The sequence below is a fragment of the Tauraco erythrolophus genome, chromosome 14 (assembly GCF_009769465.1).
Source record: "Tauraco erythrolophus isolate bTauEry1 chromosome 14, bTauEry1.pri, whole genome shotgun sequence".
Taxonomy (NCBI): Eukaryota; Metazoa; Chordata; class Aves; order Musophagiformes; family Musophagidae; genus Tauraco; species Tauraco erythrolophus.
This window is the reverse complement of record NC_141478.1, coordinates 21447959-21475437: the sequence shown is the minus strand read 5'-3', so window position 1 is coordinate 21475437 and position 27479 is coordinate 21447959. Positions and strand designations below refer to the sequence as shown.

General features: G+C 54.8%; 1 protein-coding gene across 2 annotated transcripts; it reads right to left on the bottom strand.

The window, feature by feature from the left end:
* Window positions 1-2029: 2029 nt before the first annotated feature.
* On the bottom strand, window positions 2030-27097 carry SEMA7A (semaphorin 7A (JohnMiltonHagen blood group)). Of its 2 annotated transcripts, XM_009986032.2 has the most exons (15): window positions 26978-27097; window positions 11707-11840; window positions 10742-10792; window positions 10372-10467; window positions 9882-9966; window positions 9239-9349; window positions 7777-7916; window positions 7289-7467; window positions 6975-7083; window positions 6095-6293; window positions 4306-4421; window positions 3526-3677; window positions 3003-3070; window positions 2849-2851; window positions 2030-2593 (listed from the first exon to the last, which is right to left on the bottom strand). In XM_009986032.2, exons 1-15 carry the CDS (start codon window positions 27087-27089, stop codon window positions 2247-2249), a joined length of 1902 nt encoding a protein of 633 aa, XP_009984334.1. In that variant the 5' UTR covers window positions 27090-27097; the 3' UTR covers window positions 2030-2246. The 2 variants fall into 2 exon arrangements, with proteins under 2 accessions (XP_009984334.1, XP_086476398.1); XM_086620272.1 differs by lacking the exon at window positions 2849-2851.
* Window positions 27098-27479: the final 382 nt, after the last annotated feature.

Below are 27479 nucleotides of genomic sequence, written 5' to 3'. Positions count from 1 at the left end.
GCCTTTCGGGCTCGTTTCTCCGTCTTCACGTCAAGCTGCCGGTATCGCATATGCTGCCGGCGCAGGGGGGGGGTTTTGTGCCAAACCCTGCGCTAAGAAAGAAAAGTGGCAGGGGAGGCTTTCGCTTTCAGCTGCCAAACGCTCACCCTGAAGATCAGGGACCTGCAAAAACCCTCCTGGAAATCCTGGGCCAGGACCTCTGGCACAGGTCCCGGGGCACAGAGGTACCCGTCGCCACCGTCCCCGTGCCCTGGCTGGTCCCCCATCCCCTCCAATACTTGGTGCCAAGGTGCTTCAACAGAGGCTTTGAAAGAGAGGGGGACGTATCGTTCCCTCCTGCTTTTGTTGGCACATTTTAAAAGCTCAAATTCCTATTCCCTGCTTCCTTCCATTCCACACCTGGCCTTTTTTCCCCGCTCCAGCTGTCAACCATCGGCTTATTTTCCCCCAAAGCAGCAAAAAGAGAGTCAGGAGTTCCGTTTGTGTGCTCCGAAAAGCCATTCCCGAGGTCAAAGTCAGCCTCCACCTGCTCTTTTCCGATCTTTATTTCAACGATCACATTCTCACTTTGGTCACAGCTCTGAAAGGTTGTGGGTTTTTTTGGTAGCTGTTGAGTTGTTTCTTTTTTCTCTCCTCTAATTTGAACCCATCTTCTATAATTTTATAAAATTATACAAGTACAGCAATCAGCAGTTGATAATAAATAGGTATTTGTTAGTTCACAAAGTTAAAGTGCTTCGAGAAGGGATGTAAGAAGCTCTACCCTAGACTCGGGGAGGGGGAGGTTGGTTCTTGGAAATGTAGTGCAGTAGGAAGCTCTGGCCCGTTGTCCATAGTTCGTGGTCACGAGAGGCACGTGGCCTCTCTGCCCCTTGCCAAAAAGACCCCTCGGGCACTCCTGAGTGTCTCCGGGCAGGCACCAAGCAGGAGCTGTGCCAGGTTATTGGAAGCATGAGATGCGATACCCGCTCCGTCACGCAGCCCAAGGCTGGGGTGTTTCTGCGGTCAAGAGGGCCGGGAAAAGTTCGGACAAGGTGTGGGATCACCCCTCGCACGCGGGCGCAGGGAGAGCATCCCGTTTTTTCACAGTTTAGTCTTGCTCGGAGACTTCAAAGCCCAAGGGAAGCAAACTCTGGTCCCCTCTCCGTCCCCTCACTGCGAGGGAGAGAGGCAGATCTGCTCCGGGCGGTGGGGAAGCCGCCGCGTCCCCCGAGCCCGTCGGCATCGCCCTGAGATCGGCAGCCTGCCGCCTCTTTCCCTGAGGAAGCCCGGTCCCCTCTCCCAGAGGAGAGGTGGTGGGAGCAGGGGCTGCCTGCTGCCCATGGATAAATGCCCTTAGCTGCCTGCAGAGGATTTGTGCGTTTAAAACTTCTTCCCAGGAACCTTCCCCAGGTTCGGTTCGGGCTCTGCTTCTACCTTCCCTTCCTGTCCCCTTCGGTCTGTCCTTTCCCACATCCCAAATACAGTCACCTTCCGAGGCTTTTCCATGCAAAACGCTCACTTTGTGCCTGCCCTCACCTGCAGGTTTCCAACGCTAGTTCCCCATCTCCCTCCCACATCAAAGCCAGCTGCAAAACCAACAAAAAAAACCCCCATCAAAACAAAACCAAATCCTAAAATCCTTCCAGAGCCCAATTCTCCAGCCCAGAAGGGGACTCACACATCACCCTGGGAGCGTTCCAGCTGCTTGCCAACCCGAACAGATATTAGCCACTAAAAACTTGGGAGGCATCAGTCCCCGCTTGGAGCAAAGCGTAGATCAACCAGTTCGAAGGGCCGAGGGCTGGCTCCTCCTCTTCATCACATGCACGTTCCCAAAGAGAGGAGGCAGCGTGCCCTGAGGATCAGTGCATGCACATCGGCAGAAGTCGCCTGAACGTCCGCGCCCCCAGTAGGCTGAGGACGATAACCAGTACAGAGCTCCCAGCGTGGGCTCGGGGAGAGGGTGACACCACTCCCTTCACACTGCTGGGTACAGCGAACGTGTCCCCTGCCTGTTCGGGCACCCCTTCCCCTCCCTGTCCCCAAACCCATCTCCATCCAGCCCTGCAGTTGCTTCTTCCTCACCGTGACTCTTCCACCAAGGCCAAAGATGAAGGGGTTGCTGCCCAGGGCCCCTTCTGAGCCAGTCAAAGATTAATGTCCAAGAAGTGACTAAGAGAACGGGAGATCTCGCCTCAGGAGCAGACAGCAAGTGCAGGAAGAGCAGCAGCAGCCAGGACGGTGGGGACACGGTCCTGTCGTGTTCAGTGGAAGAGTTCCACCAACACCACCATCAGGAGCAGCTGCAGCCAAGAGCCAAACGTCATGGTGGCCTGGCCCTTCTGGGACATGAACCTGAGCTGGTTGACCAGGTGCTCCTTCACCAAAGCCTGAATGAAGCCGTCCTCCTCCGAGACGCAGACGTAGCGGCCGTAGTGAACGTGGCTCACGTTCTGGATGAAGTGGAAGCAGTCCTGCTGGGGGTGGGTGGTGTTGCAGGTCTTGATGAGGCTGTTGTTGTGGTACCAGTTGTAGGTGGCATAGTGGGACTCGATGGGACAGTTGAGGTAGTAGCGGGAGAAAGGGACGACTGTGATGTTCTGATAGTCATCTAGGGGATGAGGTTGAGAAGGGGAGGATGAGACAGGCATACACAGCAATCACGGATTCCCCCACAAGTCTGGAGGGAAGAACAGCTGGGTCGACGGGGACACATTACACAGCCATTTAATGACGACAGCAGGGCCTGACCCATGCCTGGTGAAGTCCACGGGACACTCCTCCCAGGACATCAGCAAACAAAGAGTTGAAGCCCTCTCACTCAGCTCACAAATACATTATTTGGCAATTGACTCCAAGCTCAGACTTGCTCGGTGTCCTGGTTTCAGCATGGTCATCCCCAGTTCTCCAGCAATGAGTTGCAACACTTTGTGCAACCCAAAGACCTGAAGATCAGTCGCCTTGCCCCAAACACCCCCTCCGTCCGTGTACATGGCCTCCAGCTGAAAACCTTTACATACCTTCCTTAAAATCCCCCTTTTGGCACTTTCTTTGCCACGGGTCCAGGTTCAGGTTCTGACGCACCTCCCTGGCAGATGGGAATAAACATCAACGTGAGGGAAGCAGCGCTTCAGGGCTAGGAATCGCCCATAACAGATGTGGTGGATCAGATAAGGAAGGAAGTTCAAACACCTGCTATTACTGGGTAGGAAAAAACACCTCCACGCCCCTACTTAGGAGGTTGGTGGATGACAAACATGAGACCCAGCAGCTCACCACAATCAACTGCTCTAAACAGCATCACAACAAGCAGAGCAGGACGGACCCCTGCAGAGGCACAGTTTTTGGGGACAGCACAGACATCTGTGCTGTTACTGCCTGGACACAACGAGCTCATCTCTCTCCGTGATGGGAAGATGGCCTCGAAACTACGTACGGCCCTGGTCGGGAAGGGGAATGCTGAGGGTATTTCTGGGTATTTCTCATGTGAAAGCAACCAGCTGAAGGAGATGGGAGAAACCACGAGCTGTCGGTGCCACGTACCGGTTCAGATAAATCGACTGACAAGTCCCGTTGAACCACCCGCAGTAAGGGTCCCTGGCCAGCAAGCAGCTGGCACAGTTGTTGCGATACACCCGGCACATGTCCATGGGTACCTCCACGACTCTCTCCGCCGAGCCGACGTACAGCATGGCCTGCAGGAGGAAAGCAGAGGGGCTGATTGTCTCGGCACTGTGTCCCAGTACACTTCTCCTGCAGCTTCGCTCCGATATCAGGGTGGATTTCACCAGCGGGACTGGTAGGTCTGCAGGCAGTGCCGTCATACGGCCCCATCGCAGGAGGGGAAGCAGCCATCCTTCCCCCACCAGCCCTCCATCAGTGACAGCAGTGGTGTCACCTCGGGGCCGGAGCACCAGCGCTGTCCGACAGCCCGTCTGCCAGCAAGGCTGGACAACGAGGCTGGACAACTGCAGGGAGAGGAGAACGCTGTGCTGGGGTGTGGCCCAGGGAGCAAACAGCCTCATTATTCCCTCGCCTCCAGAGGAGAGGAGGTGTCCGAAAAGCTCCACACCCACTGACCAGAGTTACCCAGGACTGGGGACAGCAGCCCAGCCGTTAGGATTTAGCAAAGCTCGCTGCAGGACCCTCCGCAAAGCCACCCAGGGGCTACTTCCAGATCCAGGGGCTACTTCCAGATCCAGGGGCTACTTCCAGATCCAGGGGCTGTCATTAAACCATCTGTCCCTGCCTCCCCTGCTGCCTGCTTTTAAAGCTACAGCCTGACCCACTGTTTTCCTTTCTGCAGAGCAGGCAGAGACCCACCCTCGTGTGGTCCAGGATCATGGACTGGATGGGGTCCTTCTTTGGGAAGACCTGGAGCTCCATGATGTTCTGCACCCCGTCTGGCAGCTCCACGATCTTGTGGATGGATCCCTTGTCTAGGAAGAAAGAGGAGAGAGCCTGATGAAGCACGCCGAGAGAAGAAAGGCAGGCAGAGGGGCTGCAGGCAGGGTGGGGAAGCCGGGCAGAGAACCAGCTCTGCCTCCAGCCCTCGCTGTGGCAGACAATGCCCACTCCGCAGAGCCAGGCTTGACCGGATTCCCGAAACCAGCCACCCAGAGAAGACGGGGCCTTTCTCAGAAGGAGCCTGCTTGCTCTGCTAAGAAATCGTCCTCCAGACAGTAGCGTTTCCCACAGTCATCCTCCCAGCCAAGAGCCACCAGGAGCCCGTTTCCCACCGCCCTTCAGGACCCAGCTGTGCCTTTGATGAGCTCTAACGGTCTCGGCAAGCAAACCCAACCGCTCTGGAGCTCTGCTTTGATCACCAGCCTGTTCGTGCATGAGCCTCATCTCGCCGCTCGCCTGAGGCTCAGACTTGGGGGTTTGCCTTTCTGTTTTTCTAATTAAACTGACTCCCCTCCCCAGTTAAACGACTCCAAACCAGTGATTTAAGAAAATGAGTCAGTTTGGTGGAGGGGTGGAAAGACGGATCCTGAGGGAACAGGGAATCCTCAAAGTTTACCTTCTTTCTAGTATTTGCATGGTTTCCCCTTCCCAAACAGCCTCTGCCTTCTCCACCATCAAACTGGGGGAGGTGAAAGATGTGAGGCCAGATGAGGCAGAGATTAGGACCCTCCAGGTGCGGGCCCTTGCCTCCATGCCTGCCTCAGTGAGGGTGGGCAGCTGCCCTGCCAAGCCCTGCATCTCTCTCAGCAAGCTCCCTGGCAGGACTCTGCAAGACCTTAGCTGCTTTTAAGCTAAGGCTTTTGGCAAGATAAGAACAATCTGAGCATGGGTGGCTCCTAATCCAATCCGGGCCACCTACTGAGAGCCATCTGCATCATTTTTTAATCACAGATTGAGAAACAAAAGCCCCAGAAAGTCCCTCCACAAGTGAAGAAACGCCAGCACAGTGCAGAAAAAAAGGAATCAGCTTTAAGGAGCAAGCCCAGGGAGGTAGGCAGGTAAGAGATGGAAGCGCTGCGTTAGGGACCTTTGCACCTGCTGGGCAGCCAAGCAGCTGCAGAGCATGGGAAGCCAGGCACCAGCCTGCCTGAGCTCACCAACTTTTCACTCTCCATCCTGTTCAGCTGCAGCTGAGTTGTCTCAGCCCAGCTCCGCAGCATCTCCAGCTGCCCCAGGACCACCCCGCCAGCAGCTGTGATCCGCTGGCTGGGTTGCCAGCCAGAGGTGCCAGCCTCGCAGGAAGTTTGTGCTGCTGCTCTAGAGCGAGCAGGGGGACAGGAGATGATGGAGTTGGGTCTCTTCGTAAAGGATTGCTGCTTGGCAGTGTAAAGCTGCACCTGGGGAGAGTTGTGCTACCCCTGCCTTGCCCTTAAAACGTCTGGCCTGAGATATACCACAGGCTGGAGCAGCCCAAGAGGGTAAATCCCACGTGCTGGGATTCTGCTGTCAGCCTGTCTTTGCCTACGCAGCCAAACTGGATGTATTTAGCTGTACTGGGACTTGGCAGCTCTTTCCCACTTGACAAACATATGCCAAGCTGGGAACACAGCCCCTTGTTTCGCTCTGCACTGGAGGACTCATCTGCTTCCCTTGTGTTCCCTGCCCTCGAGTTCTGGGGAACTCCAAAGGGAATGGTTCCCAGTACCTGTTGCCAGATAAAGCACGTTGTAGCTGCGTCCGTCACCCGCAGAGACCTCGTGCACCCCAATTTTCTGGTAGCGGTGCTTGTTGTGGAATAAGGGGCTCTTGGTGGGGGAGACGGGCTCCACCCGGTCCTCCACCTCCGGGTGACTGTCGGCTATCTTGAAGGTCTCGCTCGGGGTGTGCTGTCCAGAGGAAACGCACTGCAGCAAGAGGGGACAAAAGCCACCATCAGAGTCAGAGAGGTCCCTGGGGACGAGGCTGGGGGGCAGGGGAGCAAGGCAGGGCACAGTGCAGACACCTCAGCCCAGAGAAGGATGCCCTGGCATGGCGCACAAGCCTGTCCTGAGGGTAAAAACAAGTCCTGGGGCTGCTGCCATCGTGCTTGTACCAAGCCCCACCAGCGATCCCCCCTGCAGAAGATGCCATTTAGGAGACTCACGCCCTGACACCCCCCCAGCAGCTCAGGGCAGCCTCCTCCACCCCGCTGTTAGCTGCCAGGTCAGTGCTGCACCCATGACTGTGGGGCTGGGCTGCAGGTCGGCTTGGTGACACCCACGGGGGTTAGCAAACACAAGGCAAGACATTGTTCTCCAGCCTCACGCACGAGAGCTCTCAGACCTGTTTGTCGAGGCACCTAAGAGCCCATCTCTTCTCGCTTTCTATGAAGGCGCTGGACCATATCCAGACCCCTTTTGTTTCCAGCAATAAAGCAAGCACAGATCCTTCCTGCAGTGCCTGCAACCTTCCTCGCTGCCCCAGCTCTCTCCTGGCTGCTCAGTGGTGCGGACTCTCCCCAGCTACTCTGATAACCCCAGGGACCAGATCTCCTGGCCTCGAGGGGCCTCTCCGCATCATGTGGGCATCTTTTATCACTCACTCACCTGCCCAGGCTTGATCTCTGGGTTGGGACCATTGTAGCCTTTGAGTCTGGATGTCCGAAACACGTTGTCGATGTCGCCAAAGGAATAGACGCAAACAGCAGAGCTTCCCCTGTGGGTCATAAGACAAAAAGAGGGTCAGGAAGGCACTGGCCATCATCCTTATGGCTGGGGCACGGCTGCATGGATCACACCTTCGCTGACCATGTACACTCTGGGTGGTTTTCACTCACATGCCTGCCAGGGAGACCAAAGGGGTGAAAAAAAGGATTTGGCCCACGGGACAGGACATGCCCTCGTTTTGCAAAGGCTCTCACCAGGTGTTTGTGAAGAGCCCGTAGACTTTGGAGTGCCGCCAGTTACTTGCAGGGACAAAGAAGACATCCTGCAACCAGTTGAAGTTGCCCTTGGTGACTGGGTCGACACAAATCAAGCTGGCCTTCAGGAAGGTGGTCCACTTGGAAGCAGAGAGCGAACCGGTGCCCCCTTTGTCTTCCTGGGGGAGAGGGAAAGGAGAGAGTCAGGGTTTGGTAGGGAACACCAAAAAGCCCCTTCCTTCCCCCCATCCAGCATCTTGGACGGATAACTGGGGGATGCTCCAAAGGTATATTTGATGCTGGTCACTGCAACAATCATGTACCTCTCTAACATCCCAATGAGACAGAACAGGGCTTTCTCTCCCCTGCAGGTAAGATGGGAGCCAGAGGGGCCAAATCATGTGCCAATAACACCAGGTGAGCTGGCATGTCCATTTGCCACCTCTGTAACACTCTTGCCTCCCCGCCGTACACTGTTCCCGTGGTACCTTACACAGCTGGGCCACGCGGGAGATGTTTCTGGGGGCCTCGGGACTCTTGTCTGGGTTGTCTTCACGAAAGAAGTAGTAAATCTTGTCCTGGTGAGGCTCTTCGTGCCTTAACGTCGTGGCTTTGACAAACTGAGGGTCTGAAAAGGGAAGCGAGCCATCAGAAAACCTCAGCCCGAACACACAGGTTTCATCTGAAAAGCCACCAGTGGGGACCAAACCAGCATGTTCTGCTGCTAACCGCTCACCCTCCAGCAAGATGAGGGAACACAAACACCACCTGTGCTCCAGGCAAAGGACGGTCTGAGCCCACCCTCTACACCTGACCCATGTTTCACACTAACCCACTCTTCACGTGCCACCTTCCCAGTGGGTTCCCCTTCTTCTCCCTCCTGCCCAACTGCACACACCCGTTCCCTCGGAGGCTGAGTCTCCCGAGCCCGGTGAAGCCTTGGCTACTCAGCAGCAAAGGAAACCCGTTCTCCCTTCTTGCACAGGGGAGCTATAATCATACAGGAAGGCTCCTTCACTGGGAGAAAGCTGTGCTGTTGTTTGTTTGGCACGGAAAACCCAATGATGCTCTTCCTATTAATACACCACTGCCACAAAGGACATGGCCAGAAGCAGGAAGGTCCCTCAGAGCATCGTTAGTCCATGTCCCTGTGGCAGGGAGTTCTGTGTAAGTGTGGGATCAGCCTCGTGGCTCTGGGTCTATCAGGTTGGTTTGCCGGTGCCTGGGTCGCCTCCCACCACTGCCCTGCATGCACAAGTCCTGGTTTGTCCTGGTGTCATTTTGATTTGATTTTTGGCTTTGGCTGGGGGTTCAATAATCTCCTGTTCCCTGGTGTCACTGGGGAGGCTTGGGGAAAGGCAGTGTAACAAGCTCGTGGAAAGTGAGGAGGGTCCTTTCTCTCTGTTCCCCACCCTGTTCCACGCACAGCCCAATGTTTTCCTGCCTCAAGGTCTCACCCTAGCTGGGGATTTGGAAAGAGTCACTGCTCAAGAGTGGAAGTTGCTCTTCCTGTTTCCACCACCACCCAGCAGCTGATGGGCACCTTTACACAACCATATTTCCTTCCAGCATCCGATAGGAGACTTGCCACCCGTTTCTCTCCATTTCCCCATCTCCTCACCCTGAGCAAGAGGAACTCACTCATCAGCTGTTTTGTTCCAGAAACAAAGAAGTGAAATTCCCTCAAGTCAAGCAGCAAGAGAGCTGGAGGAGCCACTAGGTCTCTCCTCATCAGTATCATGGATGGGGACCATCCATCAGCCCTCTCCGCAGCTCTAGGGGTGACCCAACTCAAGGAAGAAGCTGGGGAGCTACATCACAGCTGGGCAAAGAGGACATACCTCTCCAAGCCGTGCTGTGTACTCAGCATGGCCCACAGTGTGGACTGACAAAGAGACCAATTTATCTACCTGGTGGGTCCCACACCTTCAGGATCTCCCCCGTACTCACTCTGCATCACTGTGTCGCTCGTGTAGAGCTCTCCACCCCCCCTCACTCGACGGAAACGGGGTATCTTGCCATTCTGCTGGCTCTTCTTGATGGTGGAGTAGATGTCATGACCTGTGGGATAGGAAGGCTCATTTACAGCAGGCTGTTTCCAGAGGGAGCAGAAGGGTTTTGAGAGGAAGGAAACAAAGAACCAAGAACTCTCTGGGCACACAGACTCACAGCGGTGGTGGGCACAGGTCAAGAGACCCAGTCCTCACTGCCTAGGACTGAGCAGGCTTGGCAGAACTCCCCCAGTCTTTTTCCTTAAGGACTGCTAGGGACAAATTCTTCCTCTGGAAAGGAGCCCCATCTCTCCCTCTGCCAGGTCCGAAGCAGTGGGGTTACTGCAGGACCCTCCTTCCCTTCTGTTTCCATTGTTCTCTCCCCTCCCATAGACTCAACTCCTGTGTCCTAGACAGGAATAAAGAACCCTTGTGCCACGCTCTGTCCTAGAACCATGTGTCTTTCAACGAGGCAAAAGGAAGAAGCACTAAGGCAAATCACCAGCTAGAGCAGAGGGACAAAGAGCCCTTGGAGCAGCCTCAAGGTGCCCAGGTGCCTCTTTTCACCATGGAGAGCCCAACACACGAGCACTGAGACTTACCATCAACGACGACGAGGGTATTCGAGTCAGGGGTGAAAGGAGCAATACCTCTGCCATCCCATGAAGTTATCTCCTTCCTCTGCGTCTGGGGAAGGACAGAAACGGCCTCTTAGAAGTGTGATAAGTGCAGGGGAACCAGGTGCCCACATCCACCCCCGGGGCAGGAGAAAAGCAGCTCTCCTTGGCTGGCACAGCCCAAACAAGGGACGTGGCCCATCTTCAGTCAGGCCAGGCAGAGCCCCTGCTGCAGGCAGGAGGTGAGGAGTGGGGGGCTATGGCAAGCAAGCACAGAGGTGGCACGTGTGGACCTCTGCTCGTGCAGGCTGTCCCGTGCTGTCACAATAAGCAGCCCGAGGGAGCTGGCATTTGGGCAGTTCAGACCACTCTGAGAAGGAGAGGGGGATCAGGGAACCATTTCACAGACGGAGATAACACAAAACAAAACAGCAAGTGCTTTGCTCTGCTCCTGTCACAGGTGGCCACAACATACCAAATTCCAGCAGGTAGGAGCACAGGCACCAGTCCCACACACTAACATCCCATCTCCATACTTCTCCACTAATGTCAGGTAGTTTTTATTGTCCTCCTGCAGGAAAAAGAAGAGGACCTTGAGCAGCTGTGAACGGCAGAGCGCAGGCCCACAGCACTACCAAACACACTGCTCCACGGCTTCTTAGCTTTGTCATGGGTCTTACAACCAGTGGAGGAAACTGGTATCTTATCTGACCTCCTGCTTCACAGGCACTGGAGCTCTTCACCCAGAGAGAGCATGTGAGGAGCACACACAGCTCCTTCCCCAGTGGTCCTTCAACCCTCACCCATGAAGCTTCTTCTCATATGCCACCAGAGATAGAACCTACCGAACTCCCAGGCATCATGCACTGTCCTTCATTTTTCACTGGGAAGTCTTCCTACAATAAATGAGAAAGAGATATGCTTTAGTTCTGTCCCTCTAAAAGTCAACTAACATGGGCTCAGTCCCATGCACCACACACTAGTCACTCTCTCAGCAAGAAGCAAAGCAAGCACGGTGGTGAGAAGGCCATTCAACACTGCAGAGCAGCCCTTTTCCCCACCTCGGCGTTTGAAAATGCTTGGGGACACAGGGCTGGATCTCTCAGGCCCTCGAGATGATGGGGAGAAGCAGGGATGCGGGGCCAAAGTGGCAGGGATGACTGGCAGCCAGCCTGGGCTGCTCTCCAAAGGATTTTGGGAGAGGACCTGTTGTTTTGGGCAACGGGTGCTCAACAGCAGGTGGTGATGTCCGAGGGTTGGGACACACGAATCACACTGTTCCTGGGAATAAGAAGAGAAGTTTCTGGGCCCAAACTTCAGCAACCGACTTGTTTGAGAAGTACAAGAAGGGGTCACGAGAAAGCCAACTGAGGGTGTTTTCCTGCTCTATTAACTCAGTGCCCAGGTGATCCAGAACTTCCTGCTTTCAAGGAAAAGAGGTCTGGGTTCTGACAATGGAAAGGGACGGAAACATGGCTTCTCCCCAGAGACAGGAGTCTGAGCATCCCTTCTCACGCTATAGAAAGGGTCCCTCACCAGAAAAATCCTCCCTCCGAGGCAGCAAAGACCCCAGGAGGGCCACAGCCTGGGAAGAAACCACCTACAACCAGTGTAGGAAACTTCCTCCTCACTGCAACCGTTCGTCACACCAACCTTGTGCCTTCCCAGAAGGGAAGGGCACGGACCAGACCCTTCCAGGCCTGACTTTGCTGCTGGCAAAGACACTGAGCAAGCATTTGGGCTGTGAGACAGATGCTGGACACTTTCTTATAGGGCTCCAGGGCAAAACTCGTTGGCAGAACATCCTTACCGTGTAGTTCTCATAGGTTGCAAAGTCGTAGTAATAAAGCTTTCCCTCTCCTCCGACGTAGACGGCTGAGCTGTTTTCTTTATGATAGAAGACTGGGTACTTCTCACTCCTGGGGAACACGTACTCTTTTGCACCTAGGGACAGCACGGAGAGGCTCGTCAGGGGAACTGCAGCTGACTGCACCCAGCTCAGGCTGCTCAACTTTCCGTGTCCTCGGGTGCGAGCGATGAGAAAAACAAGGACGCAGGGCTGGAGGCCCTCTGGGATGGCTGGCCCCGCGCCAGGCAGGCAGGGAAAGGCAGCTCCCAGGCTCAGAGCTGAGCTATTGTCCCCTTGGCCCCAGGGGACAGGAGAGTTATACAATGGAGCGGCCTCATCTGGCCCCTGCAGGGCTGCTGATGGAGGAAGAGGAGGAGGAGGAAGGGAAACTTTGCTGCAGGAGCTCAAAGTGACTAAGAAATGGCTCTGCAGCAGCCAGGTGAGTGCTGCCCTCCCACGGGCTCTAAGTGGAAGCCGAGTGCCTCCTGCTTCCCAGCTTTGGGATGAAGGGCTCCCTCCTCTCTCCGGCCACCCTCCGACCACCACTCTGGGCAACTGCCTCTTAGATTTGGCTCCCACACCGTCTCACATTTGACAGGCCCACAGCTTTTTGTGCCCCACTTTGGGACCCTGCACAGCACATAACTGGAGCCGTGAGGTTTTACTGGGCTGAACAGGAGAGGAGCTGCTGCCGGGGGTCTGCCTCCCCGCGCCCACGGCATAGATCATCTCCTTCCAGCCACAGCCCAGCATCACACCTCTCCACCAGCTTCCTCCCTCCAAGGGCCAGAAGGGATGGACAGGGTTTGGAGCCCCCAGGCCTGAGCCTGTATGTGACAGGGGAAGGATGCATGTAAAGCTGCAACTCGTGGGCTCTACGCCCCAGACATGAACAAGTAGTGAGCTGCAAGACCTAGGACCCATGTCACAACTGGTTGCTGCAGATAGGAAGCTTTCCAGGCCCAGCTGGGAGGAAGAACTGCCTGTCCTCCCCTCTTTCCTTCCTCTTTCACTTTCTGGCTTTCCGAGCTCTTCTTTCCTATAAACATCCTCCCTTCCCCTCTGCGTTGCCAGTTCAGGTGTGGGAGGCTGGCCCTGCACTGCAGTTGTGAGCCTCCTGCCCTGAGGCTTTTGCTCTCCCTCCATGAGGTCCGTCGGTCCTGCATCCCTCTCCAGGATGGTGCAGCCACATCTGGGCAGCTTTGAGCAGCCACACCGGGGCCCAGCTCCGTGGCAGGGTGCAATGCACATGGTGCACGGCACCCGGTCCCGTAACATAGTTTGCAGTGATGACATAAGAGGGATTGCTCCTCGGAGGGGGAAAAGTCTCCCATCAGCACTGACCTCTGCTTAGCGTGACTCTGTTTTCATCTCTCCCTCTTTTCCCTTTGCCAAAGATGAGGGGGCCTCTCTCCTGGCAAGTTCTGCTGCTCCCAGCAGACAGACAAAGGCTGCGTCTGCCTCGGGAACTGGCTGCCTGCAGACAGGCAATTAATCAGTGGCACGTGTCCCTCTCTATTTATAGGGGCACTTGGCAGGACAGGGAAAGGCCAATCTTTGCACAGCCCAGTGCCACCCCCCCTGCCTAGAGCATGCCGTGCAGGGGTCCCACCAAGGCTCCGCAGAGGCAAAAAAGACTTATTAGAGGTCACTGGGGCTACTGAACGCCTGCTGGATTTGCAGGTTGCACCTCCTCAGGGTCTCTAAGCCCTGTGGGGTTCCACAGCACCCAGCCAGCAAGGTTTTCCCATCAGCCATTTGGCTAATGGGGGACGCTGCCAGCCACCACCTTGTGATGGGAAACCCACGGGCCACTGTTTCACAAGAGCCCTCAGCTGCAGAGATAGGGGGTGGAGGTGTGCCATGGTACAAAACCACCACTGCCCTCCAGCCCACAGCTTCTCATTAACCCAACACCTCCAGGCTGCCCTTCCCCTGCACCGCGGGATGAAGGCCACGGGGCTGCACGGCAGCGAGGGGGGAGGATTTGGCAGTCAGGACTCCGCAGCTAGGAAAGCCCAGCTCCCTGTCCCTTCCCCAGCCCAAGGACTTGGAGAAACTCCCAAGCAGGTGCTTTGCCTGCTGGAGAAGCTGGCATCGAGTCTTTTCAGAGTGACTCTGCAACTCATTTGCCTAAGTGGTCCTACAAGTGGGAAGCCAGCCAGGCATGTCGGCTAGCCCAGGGAATCCCATCAGCCACAGACTCAGTCCATGCTTGCCGGGGAGGAGAGGACTAATCCCCTTTTCACCACCCCCCTTCTCAACAGTCCTCAAAAATCCCCCTCTTGGTCCAACCTGCGGAGCAGGCAGGCAACAGCCCACGCACAGGGGAGCCCCTAAAGCCCTTCTCCCTCATCCAGCCACCCCTGCCAGCACAACCCAGCACCAACACCCCGCGAGCAGGATCTGGCCGGACTTCAGCAAACTTTGCTCTTGTTTTCAAACCTTCAAGCCCTTACATTTGCTGCAAATCCACAAAAACATACACCTGCAGCCGTTCCCCACCCCTCTCCCTCCACCTCACCCTTTTGCATGCTTCAGCCCCGCGTGCTCCTATTACCTTCGGTTTTGTTTTGAGGCTTTTTCACATCACTACCCCTTCCTCAGGCTCAGCTCCGGGAGCCGTGCTAACCTGCAAGGACGCACTTCTCTTCAAACAGTCAGAAGGAAACAAGCCTAAAACAATAATTTAGTTGGCGCCAACATTATTTATCCTATTGCTTCCCAGGGACTGCACTGAATCACTGAGCTGAGAGTAAACAGCTCTGCTGTTTACTGGCTTCTGCCCCGGCCCAGACGTGTGTTTGCTGCTCCAGCCCTGATTTAACTCGATCTGGAAGGGAGCCTTTTAAAGGTGTTTCCGTGAGCGGGTGCTGGGGTCCCTCTGCCTCTGCATCTCTGGCTGACCTGCAAAGCTGCCCTTCAGCCCCTGCTCTCCCTTCAACAGCTCAGCTTAAGCAAGTGGTTTGATCCACTTCTCATCTGGCAGGATCAGGGGGAGCAACTCTGCACCCACAGACTGGGGTATAAACAGCTTCAAGAGCCAGGGATGACGAGGCAGAGGGCATCTAATGGCCTACCCTATGTCCCCAAAGCAGGGGCCATGCCTCTCCTAGCAAGCCCAAGGCTGCTTTTGACACTGCAAAGAAAGATTTGCCCTCCCCCTGCAAGGGGGAGGACAAGACCCTGCCACCACCCTCCCTCTGACATCGAGTCCAGAGCTTCAGAAGACACTGGGCTCATTTCCAGAGCCTCGCTAACCCCGCCATGTCCCTTTGCCTGGCATTTACTGCCAACGCCACCGTCAGCACGCAGATCAATGGCACAATTGTCAAGTGAAATGCTAACCCCGGTGCGGGGGAATGAATGGCAGAAAGAGCGGCTTTGTGCTTTGCAGGAGAGATGGGGAGTAGCGCCACAGCAGGCTGAAGAAAAATAATATTAAACGAGGGAGAAGGAGGGAGCCCTGCGCATCTCGGAAGGATGCCTGTGGGGTGAGGTAATGGACGAGGAGGGAAAGGAAGAGGGAGATGCTTTGGAGGAGGTGAGGGCAGGGAGGCCCATCCCAAACACACAGAGCAATGCGGATAACAGACGGAGCAATCCGTCTGATCCGGGCACGGGGTGAAACGGGCTGGTCTCCCTAGACACGGCTTGGGCAATCCGACTTTAATGACATGCCGAAGGGCTCTTTGGCTCCCTTTGGGTCCAGGAACCCCCTTTGGAAAGCCACCAAGAGCTCAGGCAGAGCCTGCCCCCCCCGCCCCGCAGCCAGCACCACGGTGAGGTCTGATTCCCAGAGCATCGTGCAAGGGCAGAGCGTGCCCCCCACCTCCAGAACTGGCATCCACCTAGAGACGCAGCGCAGGCACGCAGCCCCGTCGCAGGCAAACTCAACCACCGGGCTCCCATCCCGGCTAGAGGGCTGACTCAGCCATGGCAGTCTTTTTTCCCCTCCGCACTCCACCGTTCCCCGGTCTAGCAGCCGGCTTCGGCATCCCAGATGCTCGGCTTAGTCACCGCCTTGAAGCTCCCAGCATGGGCAGCGGGTGAGTCTCTGCCAGTCTACGATTCACTGGGGAGGACTGCGTCTCCCTAAAACGAAGGTGATGGTTCCAGTCTGCTCTGGTGCCAGGATTTTAAAATACAGATCCGAAATAAAGCTTGGGAAAGATAAAAAGGGAAGCAGGATGAGATCAGAACCTGCTGGTGATGCAGACAAGAGGCAGATCCTTTACTTGCTGCTCATAAAACCCTCATCAAGTGAGACACCCCTTGGAATATGAAGGGGGGAAACCAGGCAGGGTATGGGGTTTACCTGCTCCCTGGCATTACCCCCCTTCACACCACGGGTCCTGTGCTGCCCTGAGCCAGGGAAGCTTCGCTCTTGCTCAGCTGCCCGTACTCTGAAGCTCTCCTGCTGCTGCCATAGGACCAGGGACACGGGGCTGGGCCACTCGCCAGGATCCCTGACCGGCGGAGCGGGATGTACACCGGTACGGTGCTGAAGCTCGCCACCACGGCGAACGCAGCCAAATCCCTGGTGCCACCACGCTCCCTGATGCCCAGGCGATCCGCCCGGCAGCCCTGGCAGCTCTTCTCGCTGTAACGCGTTACAACACTGTCGATCATCGCTGTCACAAGTTCTCCGCTCCCCGGCACGATGCCCGTGGCACTGCCACCTGCTCCGCTGCCTGCAGGTCTGACAGTGAGCGCGCTCCTGCCTGAATCACGGCACCGCTCGCATCTTTTCCTCGTTCCCTCCTTTTCCAAACAGGTTTTATTTCTTCCTTCCTTTTTGAACACACCAAATGGATTACCACCTTGATAGCGGCACAGCTCTGCCGCGATCCGACTGGGATCGGCTCTGACGGCAGAAGGAAGAGCTGCCTTCTCACTGCTGACTCACGTATCAGCAATGCAGAGGGGTCTCTCCCTCCCTGGGATTTGTCCCTACACCTGTGTTACGAGCCCTCATGCCCCAGCAATGTGAGCCCGGTCATGAGTCAGGGCTGACTGTGTGCTCCAGGTTCCTGCAAATCATCCCACTTTTGGGAACGAGAGCTGTCTCGACTCGATGACAGCGATCCCTCTTCCGCTTCCCCAGCACATGCAGGATGTGTGACAAGCAGCCCAGCACGGGCAAATTTCCTTTAAGGGCCTGAAATGGGATTCAGGTCCACTGTCTCAGTCACTCAGATGTCAGGACTCCCAGTCTCTGACATCAGCGAGTTCCAGTTTCACTATTCCTCCAGACGAAACCAAGAGAACAATTCCCAGATTTCCTATCTGTTTGGCCCCAGGAGCCCCACTGGCAGACGGTCCCCTCTAAGAGGAGCACGGGAAGACACAGCACCCACCCCAGAAGGATGGAGACACCCCACGGGGCTGCCATGGATCCCCTCCATCCCTGGGAGGAGGACTGGACTGAACCACACCGCTCCCATCCAAGAGCCATGCGCCGTCTGTCTCCCCAGCTCCGCCACGGATGTCGGCAAGAAGCCAAGCTGCGGGTTTTGGGGTTTTTTTTTAGATGATCTATAAATTCCCAAGTTGAGACATTTCAGAAGGAGGAAGTATGCCTCCGCGGAGCTGTTATGCTCACCGAGCAGCTAGGTTTTCCTTACCCCGTGACTTTACCCAAAGGGAACAACATGACACAAGGAAACCACAGTTGGGCCTCCCCAGAGCCCCACTCCCTTCCCAGGGGACGAACACCTCGAGCAGTCTGACCGGCTTCTGGGACCCGGCAGATCCTGCAGCAATGGGGTTTTTTTTATAGGAACAATTTGTCTCTAGATGAGACAACCCAGGAGGGACACACTGGGGGGGTTGGTCTGACCTGCCACAGAGTAATTGAAGGGTTGTGAGTTGCAAGGTCTCCAATACGTCTTGTGAAAAGCGATACGCTTTTGCGGGAGGGGTTTCTGAGAAAAGAGTGAAAAGGCAATACAATATGGGAAACCACTTCCTTCTCATTGCTCACAAAAAAACCCACACCAGCCCGTTGCTCCCTCCTCTCCCCGGCTTACACCATCAGCCCGCTGCCGAGGGGTTTAGCTGCCCCCCTGGGAGCTGGGACCCTTACAGCCACCTCTCGGTGCTGGGGACACAGAGGCACAGGCTGAAGGATCATCCCTCGGTGCAGACCTGCACCACTTCGGTTCAACCTACGCCCCAACATCAGACATTTCTGAAAGAAAGCAAAATAAAAAGAGCGGAACCAATATTTCTATCCCGGACCCCCAAGAGCTCCCTCCAGAGCCCTCCCAGGGCCAAATATCATCCTTGTTCCCCTTTCACTCCCTCCCTGTCCCCTAGTTATTCAGCTTGGCACGACGTAGCGGACTGGGAGCACAGCCACGAGCTGGTACCCATCAGCTTGGTGCCTGGCATGTCTCAGACGGGGTTTGTGCTGCCTGCCTTCCCCTCCCGGTCTCTTTCCCCTGCCTCCTTTTTAGGATGTTTGCAGGGACCCCTCAAATCTCCTCTGCAGTATCAGTCTGCCACAGGCCAAAAAATATTGGGGAGCAGCAGTGGCAGAAAACAGGCAACCAGAAAGAGTGCTAAAAGCATCTGTTACTGAAGCAGGACCAGACACAGGCACACATTTCCTGCTCTTTAAAACCCTCCGTGCTCTCCCAGCGCCCATGCCACTCCCTGCCACGGGGAGACCCTCAGCATGTGCCCATGCCCACCACGAGAGCCTTACACGGCAGCCACACTGCTTACATCTCTCCTGTTCCTGCCCCGAGCACGCCGCACCAGCTGAAAAACCACTGATGAAACACGGGTATGATTATTTCTAGTACCAACTGCCGGAGTCCAGGAGCAGTCACCGGCTGTGCCCAGCAGCTCCACAAAGGGCAGGGTCAGGAAAGCAGATCAGACAAGCCCTGTTGCAGGCATCAGTCATCTCTTACGTATTTCATACCAACACAACCTTTCCCATCGGGGCAGGGAAGGGCACTGACCAGGTAGGGCAGCAATGCTGACGTCAGAGCAGCTGCCTTTCCTTTAGCCAGACACTCCCACAGACAGATCCCAAGAGCATGTGTGCAACCAGAAAGGAAAGAGTAAGTAAAATAGTTTCCCAGTGAAGCCAAAGTGCTTTCTCATAAGACCAGGGTGGGTAAAAGCCCTGACCGTAATTTTCCCATGCCCTCCATCCTGTAGGAAACGGTTCGCTTCCCAAAAGTGGCACAGCTGAGAGCAAGGGCTTGGGCCATGTGCTGCTCCTTTTCCTTTTCCATCTGTGACCATTGTCCTTCACGTGGAGAACCAGCGAGCCCAGCATTGGGCACCACTGGCACCCTACAGCAGGTTGGAGAGCACCAGGGGGAACGTGCAACCCTGATCCTTTGCAGAGGGGTCCGTGCACTTGTGGGAAACCCAGAAGGAAGAGGTGTGAAAGCACGGAGGGGAGACGTGCAACCGGGAAGTCCACGTTACTCAAACCCAGACCTCACTGCCTTACACATTTCACTCCTCTTTCTCGTACTCAGTTCACGGCAAGTCAGAGCGACGGAGTTTAACCTGTCGGGTATTTCTCATCCTGTCTGTCCCCCAAGACAGTTTGGAGACAAGCATTTCATCATCTGCCCAGAAACCTCACGCTACCTTCTCCCACACCCCTCTCCAACTGCTTCTGACTCCCTCTAAGCACCCCTCCAAAGGAAAGAGCAAAGCCACGGATATATCAGTACCATCTACATCCTCTCCGCAGCGGGACCTCTCCACCCTTAGCCAAGCTACATTCCTGGCTACCACCACACGCCGCCGCTTGCCTCTTCTTTGGCTTCTTCCCCACTGCTCCTGAAGACCCTGCAATGCCAGGGTGCTCACACAGCTGCTTTCCGCTGCCCAAGGGATCCCTGCCATCAACAGCAAAACGCTCCGGAGCAGAGGAAACAATTCAGCCTGCGTTATCAGGGATACAGCCGACAAAAGCTCTCAGCTTGTGCACAATCCAAATGCCCGGGAGGGCCGCGCTAGCGCAGAGGAAAGGCTCGAGCTTACAAAGTACATTCTATAACTAGACAAATGTGCTTTTTTAGAGTTACACTCCAGAAGGCAAATATTCTGGCGCATTAACGATTTCCACTCTATTTCTGGTAAGCTCCGGAGTGTCTTGCCAGCAGTATTCAGCGCAGGGGTGAGCTAGGGCAGAGAGAAAGAGAAAAATTAAATAAAAATCTCGGTTTGGTAGCGCAGCTGCTGGGCATGGCTGCTCAAAAGCTCTTCTGAGAGCTATGCAGCCTGGATCCCCTTTGCGAGGGGCCTCCGAGCCGGAGCCAGAGCCGGCAGCGATCCCAAACGCCCACTCAGCAAAGCAACAAAAGAGACCCCCTAACCTGCAGCCGGGAAGGAACAAGCCTTGAATTCAAAGCCTCTGCCATCAGGCAGGGCTTGGTGAACACGGGCAGCGCTGCAGGGCTCCGCTTACCCTCGGAAGGCTCGAACCGGAGCGCTTTGCATTCCGAGAAAGATGAGTTTCTCCTTTTTTTAAACACAAAACGACTCTACGACAGGCACGGCAGTGTTTTCCACGCATGCTAACGCATTCCCGATATCCCCTGCCCGCCCCTGCATGCTCACCCCCCCAAAATTATGCAGCACTGAAGCCTGTGCCTCTGCGAGATGAGTCCAGAGCCTTTGATTTCACATGCAGCTCGTCATCCAGCAGGTACGTTTTTCCCTACCAGCCCCAAAGCCGAGCTGCTGGCTGCACCCTACGGACCACGGGCGCTAAATTTAGAGCCAGGTTTTGTTACTTCCCTAAAAGCCCTTCTCTGTAACGATGGTCCCGAGTTGTGCCGTGTTCCTGCTGGAAGCTGGGCAACCTCAGCCTGTGATTATGGTATTTTATTATACGGTCACTGGAACAACGGCAGAACAACAAAAGGATGCTTTTAGCAGGAGAGCTGCTATCTGGAGAGCCCGGCTGCCCCTCCTACTAGGAAGATCACTTTCCAGAGACTGATTTATCTTCAAAAGCCTTCCAGAACAAAAATTGCCCCGTGCACCTCTACGAGCATCCACCAGCGAAACAGCCGCTTTACCTTTCAGCTTAATTGGCCGCCATCTCCCACCTCCCCGCTGCTGGGTAGGGCACGGCAGCTGAAAAACCCTCCTCGGGCACATACCCTCTTCTCCCAGCCCAAGGGAGGCTCGCCAGGAGGTGGACACAGGCTAGGGGGACCTGTGCAGTCCCCCGTGGAGCCTCCAGCCTCTGCAGAGGTTTAAAGGTGGGAAGAAAGCTCCGTGGCTGCGGAACGAGGGTGAAGTCTCAGTTCCCTACAGAAAACAGATGAGATTACGTACGCAGCAAGGGGACTTTCTCGCTAGATTGGGAAGGACCGTCTTGCTCTTTGCAGTCCTCCTACCTGCTGCTGTAGGCTTCCCACCCCTGTAAGGAGTATCAGCTAGGTCTCAGCCTGGAGGAGTGCCATACAGACCTTCTTAGCACGCTATTTCTGGCTGCTTGACCCCCCACCACCCAGTATTTATTCTTCTTGCATCCGTCTTTGGCTGCGGCACTGCATTACTCAGACTTGGGAAGCCAAACCACCAGGTTACAGTCAGGCATTTGAAACCAGACACTCAGACTTTCCAAAACTTGCGTTATCCAAGATATGAGAAAACTCATGGCCACGGTTGTCGTGAGCAGCCCAAGGGCAGGTGTCTGGCCAGGACATTCCGTGCATCCCCCAAGGAAACTTCTACAGCTCCTTAAACTTGAGATGCCCTCTCCCTCCCAGTCCACGCACGCCCGATGACGGAGAATAATTTAAACCCAGTGAGTAATTAGATGCGGAGTCATCGCTGCAGGAGGACGCTGACACCAGATAAACAGTGTTCAAACTGGGCACTGGATAGGTTTAGCACTAGAGAACCAGAGCTGTCATTAAGGGCAGTATTAGGTTATTATATGAAGCTTGTTGCTCCAGATTTAAGTTGCTCTGGAATTAGTAGAGATGGTAGGAGATGCTTCTGCATCCAGCTCCTGCAGCACTCTTAGAGCCTTCCTCTGCCACACCAGACACCGAATGCAGTTAGACACGGGCTACTACACCGGGCAGAGCTGGGATTGAAAAGAAAGGAGGAACAAGTCCTATTCTTGTAGCAACCAGGAATAGCCGCACACCATAGGATGTAGCTCAACAGGAGACAGCTGGCTGCAAAACACCCAATTTCCTCCCTCCAACTCACCTTCCAGCCCTTTTTCTGGATACATGCTTCTTTAAAAAGCATCTTGTACTCAATACTTAGATTTAGTTTGTACTCGAATACTCAGGCTCAGATTTAGTTTGTGCTGCACTGAGCCGGACTACAGCAACTACAGAAAACATTCCCAGACCAATTTTCTGCAATTCTGACCCTGATTCAGCCCGAGGGCTGGCACAGAGTTGGGCTGCAGGTCAGCAATTTGAATGTGGCTCTTTTTCCCCAGCCCTGAGCGTTTCAGTGAAGCAGCCACAACTTTTATTACTTCGCCCATGCCTGTTGTTTTTGTGTCAAGCTCTTTGCAACAGGAGGTGGTTGTGATTCACTCGCTCGGTTTGTTTGGTTTGGTTTTCTTTTTCAATCTGCGCAGAGCAAAAAATATTTTCAACTAACATTTCATGGTACCAGCATCTCCCACCCTGCGAAAACGAGCCGTCTGCAGAAAATAGCGTTGCTGGGAAAGTGAGAAGCTCTCTCCTGGAAATGCTGATGCTCCGAGAGTTTCGTGCAAAACTGGCCTACAAATATGTTTCACACCCGTGGGGCCGTGGCTCCTAAGAAAACAGTGTCACTGGCACTGAGGAGTAAAAGCTGGTGCTAGCACCACGATCTCTCATTTTGCCACCGCTCCCCATCAGCGAGAGCTCGGCCTCACCTCTGATCAGCTCCTCTCTTCCTTTGCTAGTTGAAGGCAGACAGCACTGTAGCACCACTGAGCATGAAGAGCTGCTAGAAGAGCTCCTTCTCTCCTAAGGAGAGGCAGCTGAGCTCGGTAAAGCCCAGGAGCTACTACTGGCAGGGTGGGCAATTCCCAGAAACTGCCATTTTGGCTCCCCCTGTGTGACTCAGGGCAGTCGAGCCAGTCAAGGGTCAAGTGTATCATCTTCCTTTTCCCCTGTGGGACCTGCTTATCTCCTGTGAGGGACACACCAGCTCAGAACCCATCTTTCAGCCTCATCTGTTAATGAGAAAGACAGGAATAATTAAACCATCAGACCCCATCCCACCCTGAGGTGCGAACGCAGCAGGCAACCAGAGAGGGGCTGGGAGCTTGTCTCGGATCTACCACGTGCGAGTAAACAGGGACAAGATAACTTTCAACATGGTAGTAGTTAAAAATGATTCCTGTTCTGCACCAAAGCCCCCGGCTATAGGAGCCTGACCCAGCCCTCAGGCTCCTTGTTGTCCTCACTGCATTCCCGATGCTCGGTGACTTTCCGGTCATGAGACAGCCAGCGTGGGATGCCACGCTCCCGCTCTGGACAGAGGAGCTGTATCTGCCTGCTCTGCCAACCAGACAGCTCTGCCCAGCCCCGGGACACAGCGGTCTCCATCTCTGCAGATGGATCAGAAGAGTAAACACGTTATCTGTGCTGACAAGCAAAAGTTCAGTGTGGGATGTGAACGCACCTTTTCAAAGCAAAGCCCAGCTGGTCAGCGTTTCGTTAGAAAAACATCCATGGAGGCAGGGAGAGGATAGAAATAAAAGGGAAGATAAGCAAGAACACAGCGTGCAAGGTTGAAATACTTGCTTCTGCGCCAGCCCAGGCTGCTAAGGCTGAACTCACTCCCACTCTGCAAATCTCAAAACAGGGAACATTCAGCCTTGAAAAGAGAAGACTTCGGGGGGACCTAATAGCTGCCTTCCAATACCTGAAGGGAACCTACAGGAAGGCTGGGGAGGGACTTTTTACAAGAGTGTCCACTGACAGGACAAGGGGAAATGGGTTTAAGTTGAAGGAGAACAGATTTAGATTAGATCTTAGGAAGAAATTCTTCAGTATGAGGGTGGTAAGACTTTGGAATAAATTGCCCAGAGAAGTTGTGGATGTCCCCTCCCTGGAGGTGTTCAAGGCCAGGTTGGACAGAGCCTTGAGTAGCCTGATCTAGTCGAGAGGCACCCCTGCCCACGACAGGGAGGTTGGATTAGATGATCTCTAAGGTCCCTTCCAGCCTATGCCATTCTATGATTCTATGATTTATAATCTTCCTTCCTTAGGACACCGAGGAGGGTAATAGCCAAAAGAGACCCTGATCTATCTGTGTGCTGTGTCAGCTGCAAAGGGGAAGGAGGCAAAGTCCCTGACAGTAAAAAGGACCTTAAGTACTTCAGATATGACCAGTGATCTGGAGATGACCTCAGTCCTTTGTTCCAAGTGTCTTTCCCCTAAGAGGAAGAAATCCTGCAGAGTCAGACATGCTTTCAAATAACTGCTTACCCAGCCAGACCAGAGAGCTGCCACCTGTGCCAGCTGCTGGGAGGGCTCCAGGGCTCCTCACCCCACCTTCGGTGGCAAACGCTCCCAAGTACGTGTTGAAATAGGGCAGATGTTGGGGAAAAGCGTGCACCTTCCTTAACCCTTCCTGCACTGTGGCATCAGGGAAGCGAAATAGCAGCAGAACAAGCATCCGTGGCCGAGGCCTCGGGCTGGATTTATATGTGCTGCATGTTGCAGAGCAAGGCAGATCCGCAGACCACGGTGCTCCAGCCACCCCACTGCCACAAGTCCAAGTCCCCAGGACTGTGCAATTACTTAAACCCAGGCAGCTCCAAGCACCGAGACAGGCCAACTCGGTTTCTTTGTCTTCAGATCTGAGCTCAGGATCGTGCCACCTAAGCCCAGCTCCGTTTTTTTCCCAGCTCACCATGTCCCCTCACCTATTTCTTGCTATGAAACCAGACAAGGAGGGACCGCGGGGCGAAACAGCAGAGTAGCTCAGGCTGCCTGCAGCGAGGCCAGGGCTTTATCTCCCTGGCTTTGGTGAAGGGAACAAGGCTGAGAGATGGAAGGGCAGCTGCAGCTTTGCCCAGCACCAATTTCCTCCTCTCTCCCAGCACCACAGCCCGGGGAGGGATCCCACACACATATTCTTTGCTCCTAGTGAGAGCTGGGCCCTGGCCAGCACCAGGAATATCCTCCTTTGCCCGCAGGGCTGTAACGTCTCTAGGTGCCTTTGCTGAGGCTGCTGTACCTGGTGCCAGCGATGGGCTGTGGCGTGTAAGAAATTTAATTACGTGAAGAGCTGCCAGCTCCAGCAGAGCCCAGGGCTGAGGCCAGCGCTGCACCACGGCAAACGCGGCACGCCAGGTCCAGCCCTGGCACAAACGGCCATGCAAACGTCCCGGACCGCTGCTCTTCTCCATCCAGCTCCCAGGACCAGGGCTCGAGGCGCAAACGGAGCCCTGCAACACCATCACCCCCACGGCAAGGGATGAGTTTCTAGACATGGATGCGAACAGCAGCAGTGTGCTGACCTGCAGGTTCTACTAAAGATGCTGCGCTTGCCTTTCGCTGCGCCTGGAGCACTGGGGAAGTCAGAGAGGGTTCAGTGCCACCCACCGTGTCCCCTTTGCCCCTGTCCCATTTCTTCACCCTCCTCCAGAGCCTCCTCTCCAACCTCCTCCTCACCCACTGACCCACTTCCTAAAGGGTAGAGGTTACACCGAGCAAAATGCAATCTGTTAAGTAGGACATATGAGTGACTCTTAACGAGTGTGCCACACGGCTGCCTCTGATTCCTCCCCCTAATTGAATCCCCCCCCAAGCCTGCGTCCCAGCTAAGCTCTCAAAAAAAAAAAAAAAAGAAATAGAGATAAGCACGAGCTGATCCCCTTGCAGGGAAATGCCCTAACACTAATTGCTTTGGAGTTCCTCAGCGACAGATCCCCGCTGTGCCCACTGCCAGGAAAGCCACCATCTGACACAGGGGCAGGGAAGGGCGACTGACCGCACCGCGCGGGCATGCCAAGCGCGGCCCACAGACAGGTGCAAATCACTCCCCCGAGCCTGCTCTTCCCCCCCAGCGCAATTTTATTCCAAGACAGGCACTTCCGACCACACCAGACCCCAGTAATTTAACTTTCCCTCCCGCTCCCCTAAGGGGTGCAGGGGAAATATCCATGGAGAAACACGACCCCGTCCTCTGTTGGGTCTCGAGCTTCGTGCCTTCTCCTCTGCTTGCAGCTCCCTTCTCTGAGCCACTTTGCTTGCCAGCAACCAAAGCAAATGACATAATACCATGAGCAACCTTTTGCTGCCCTCCTTGCTGGTGTCTCTCCCCTTTGTGAGCCAGAAGAGGCCAGCTCCGAGCCACGCACCCAGCCCTCCCCTCCGCTCCCGGCCCTTCACCCGCGGGCAGCGGTGGGCCTGACGAGGAAGAAGGGCAGAATAAATAACGGCAGAGGAATAACAGATGGCGCAGAATAAACCACGGGAAATTCGCGTCCTCTGAAGTTGCCGGCGACCAGAAAAGACAGAGGAGGCTGTTGTACTGCAGAGCAGCGTGAGATCTGCAGCTCGGCTGAGCCAAACACCAGAACCGCCGGGGACAAGACCGGGGCTTTTGTTAAAGCCTCCCTGGAGGGTAGTAATCAAAAAGCTTGGAAGACACATGATAAAACCAGTAAACGTTAGTCTGCTCTTTTCAACACACGAAGCCGGGGCCGTGCTCTAAGCTCGCTCCGTGAAAACATTTCTTTGTTCGGTTTCTGCTAAGATTGGATCTGATTATTAGTCCTTGCGTGCCGTTTCAGGCACATATATTTTCTCAGAGAATACAGATCATCTGCAAACATTTACTCACAGAACTGGTCTGCAGCTAACAGGGCAAGTACATCAGATGAATAAGAAAATTAACTATTATGCAAATACACTTCTCCATTCGCCCTGCAAGTTAGGGGAAATGGTTACTGTGTCTGTTTCAGGGCTTTTCGACAGCCTTTAATACACCCAGCTTGTAGGAAAATGGTTTTAGAACATAGAAAAGAAAGGACTTGGCAAGAACAGGGGTCTAAAAATTCAACTAAAAGCAATCAAGGAAGCCAGAAGCCCCTCCCTGAGATCACAGGCGGTTTGGCTGCCCAAAGAGACAAAAGAAATAAAACCAAAAAAGACCAACTCTTCTCAAAAGACAAGACATAGGTAGAAAACACACGGCGCAGGGAGTAGCTGTCAGCTGCAGACGCTGCTGCTGCATCCCAAGGTTGCAGCCAAGCGGGACTCACCTTGTGGAGCTGTGATGATCCTGGGGTTCACCTTGGAGCGTCCCGCTGCCCACATGCCCAGCTGGGTGGCCCAGAGGGCCACGAAGAGGGCAACGGGTGACCTCCTGCCCATTTCTACTTACTCAGTGAGCAGCGATCATGAGCCTGTGAGGCTGACAGCTGCATCGCCTGCGTTATACAAGAGTTTCCAGCCTGCAGAACAGCCAATGAGGACGGAACAGGGCGGGACCATGTTAACTTCAGAGGAAGCAAATGTAATTTCAGCACCCATATGCCTCTTTCTCATCTAGTACCTCATTTCAGCAGTACCTGCAGGCTGTGCTGGGGGTTTCTTTCTGTTTTTTTCCCCCCTCCCTTCTCCTTCTGTAAGGGGAAGGTGGGAGCCTGATGGCTTTGTTCACCTTCAGGCTCTTGAGAAAAGCTGCAGCTGACCCGAGGCTTGCGGTCACCTTATCCCAGAGACTCGTACGAGGAATGTGAAGGTTGAGATGAATGAAATAAG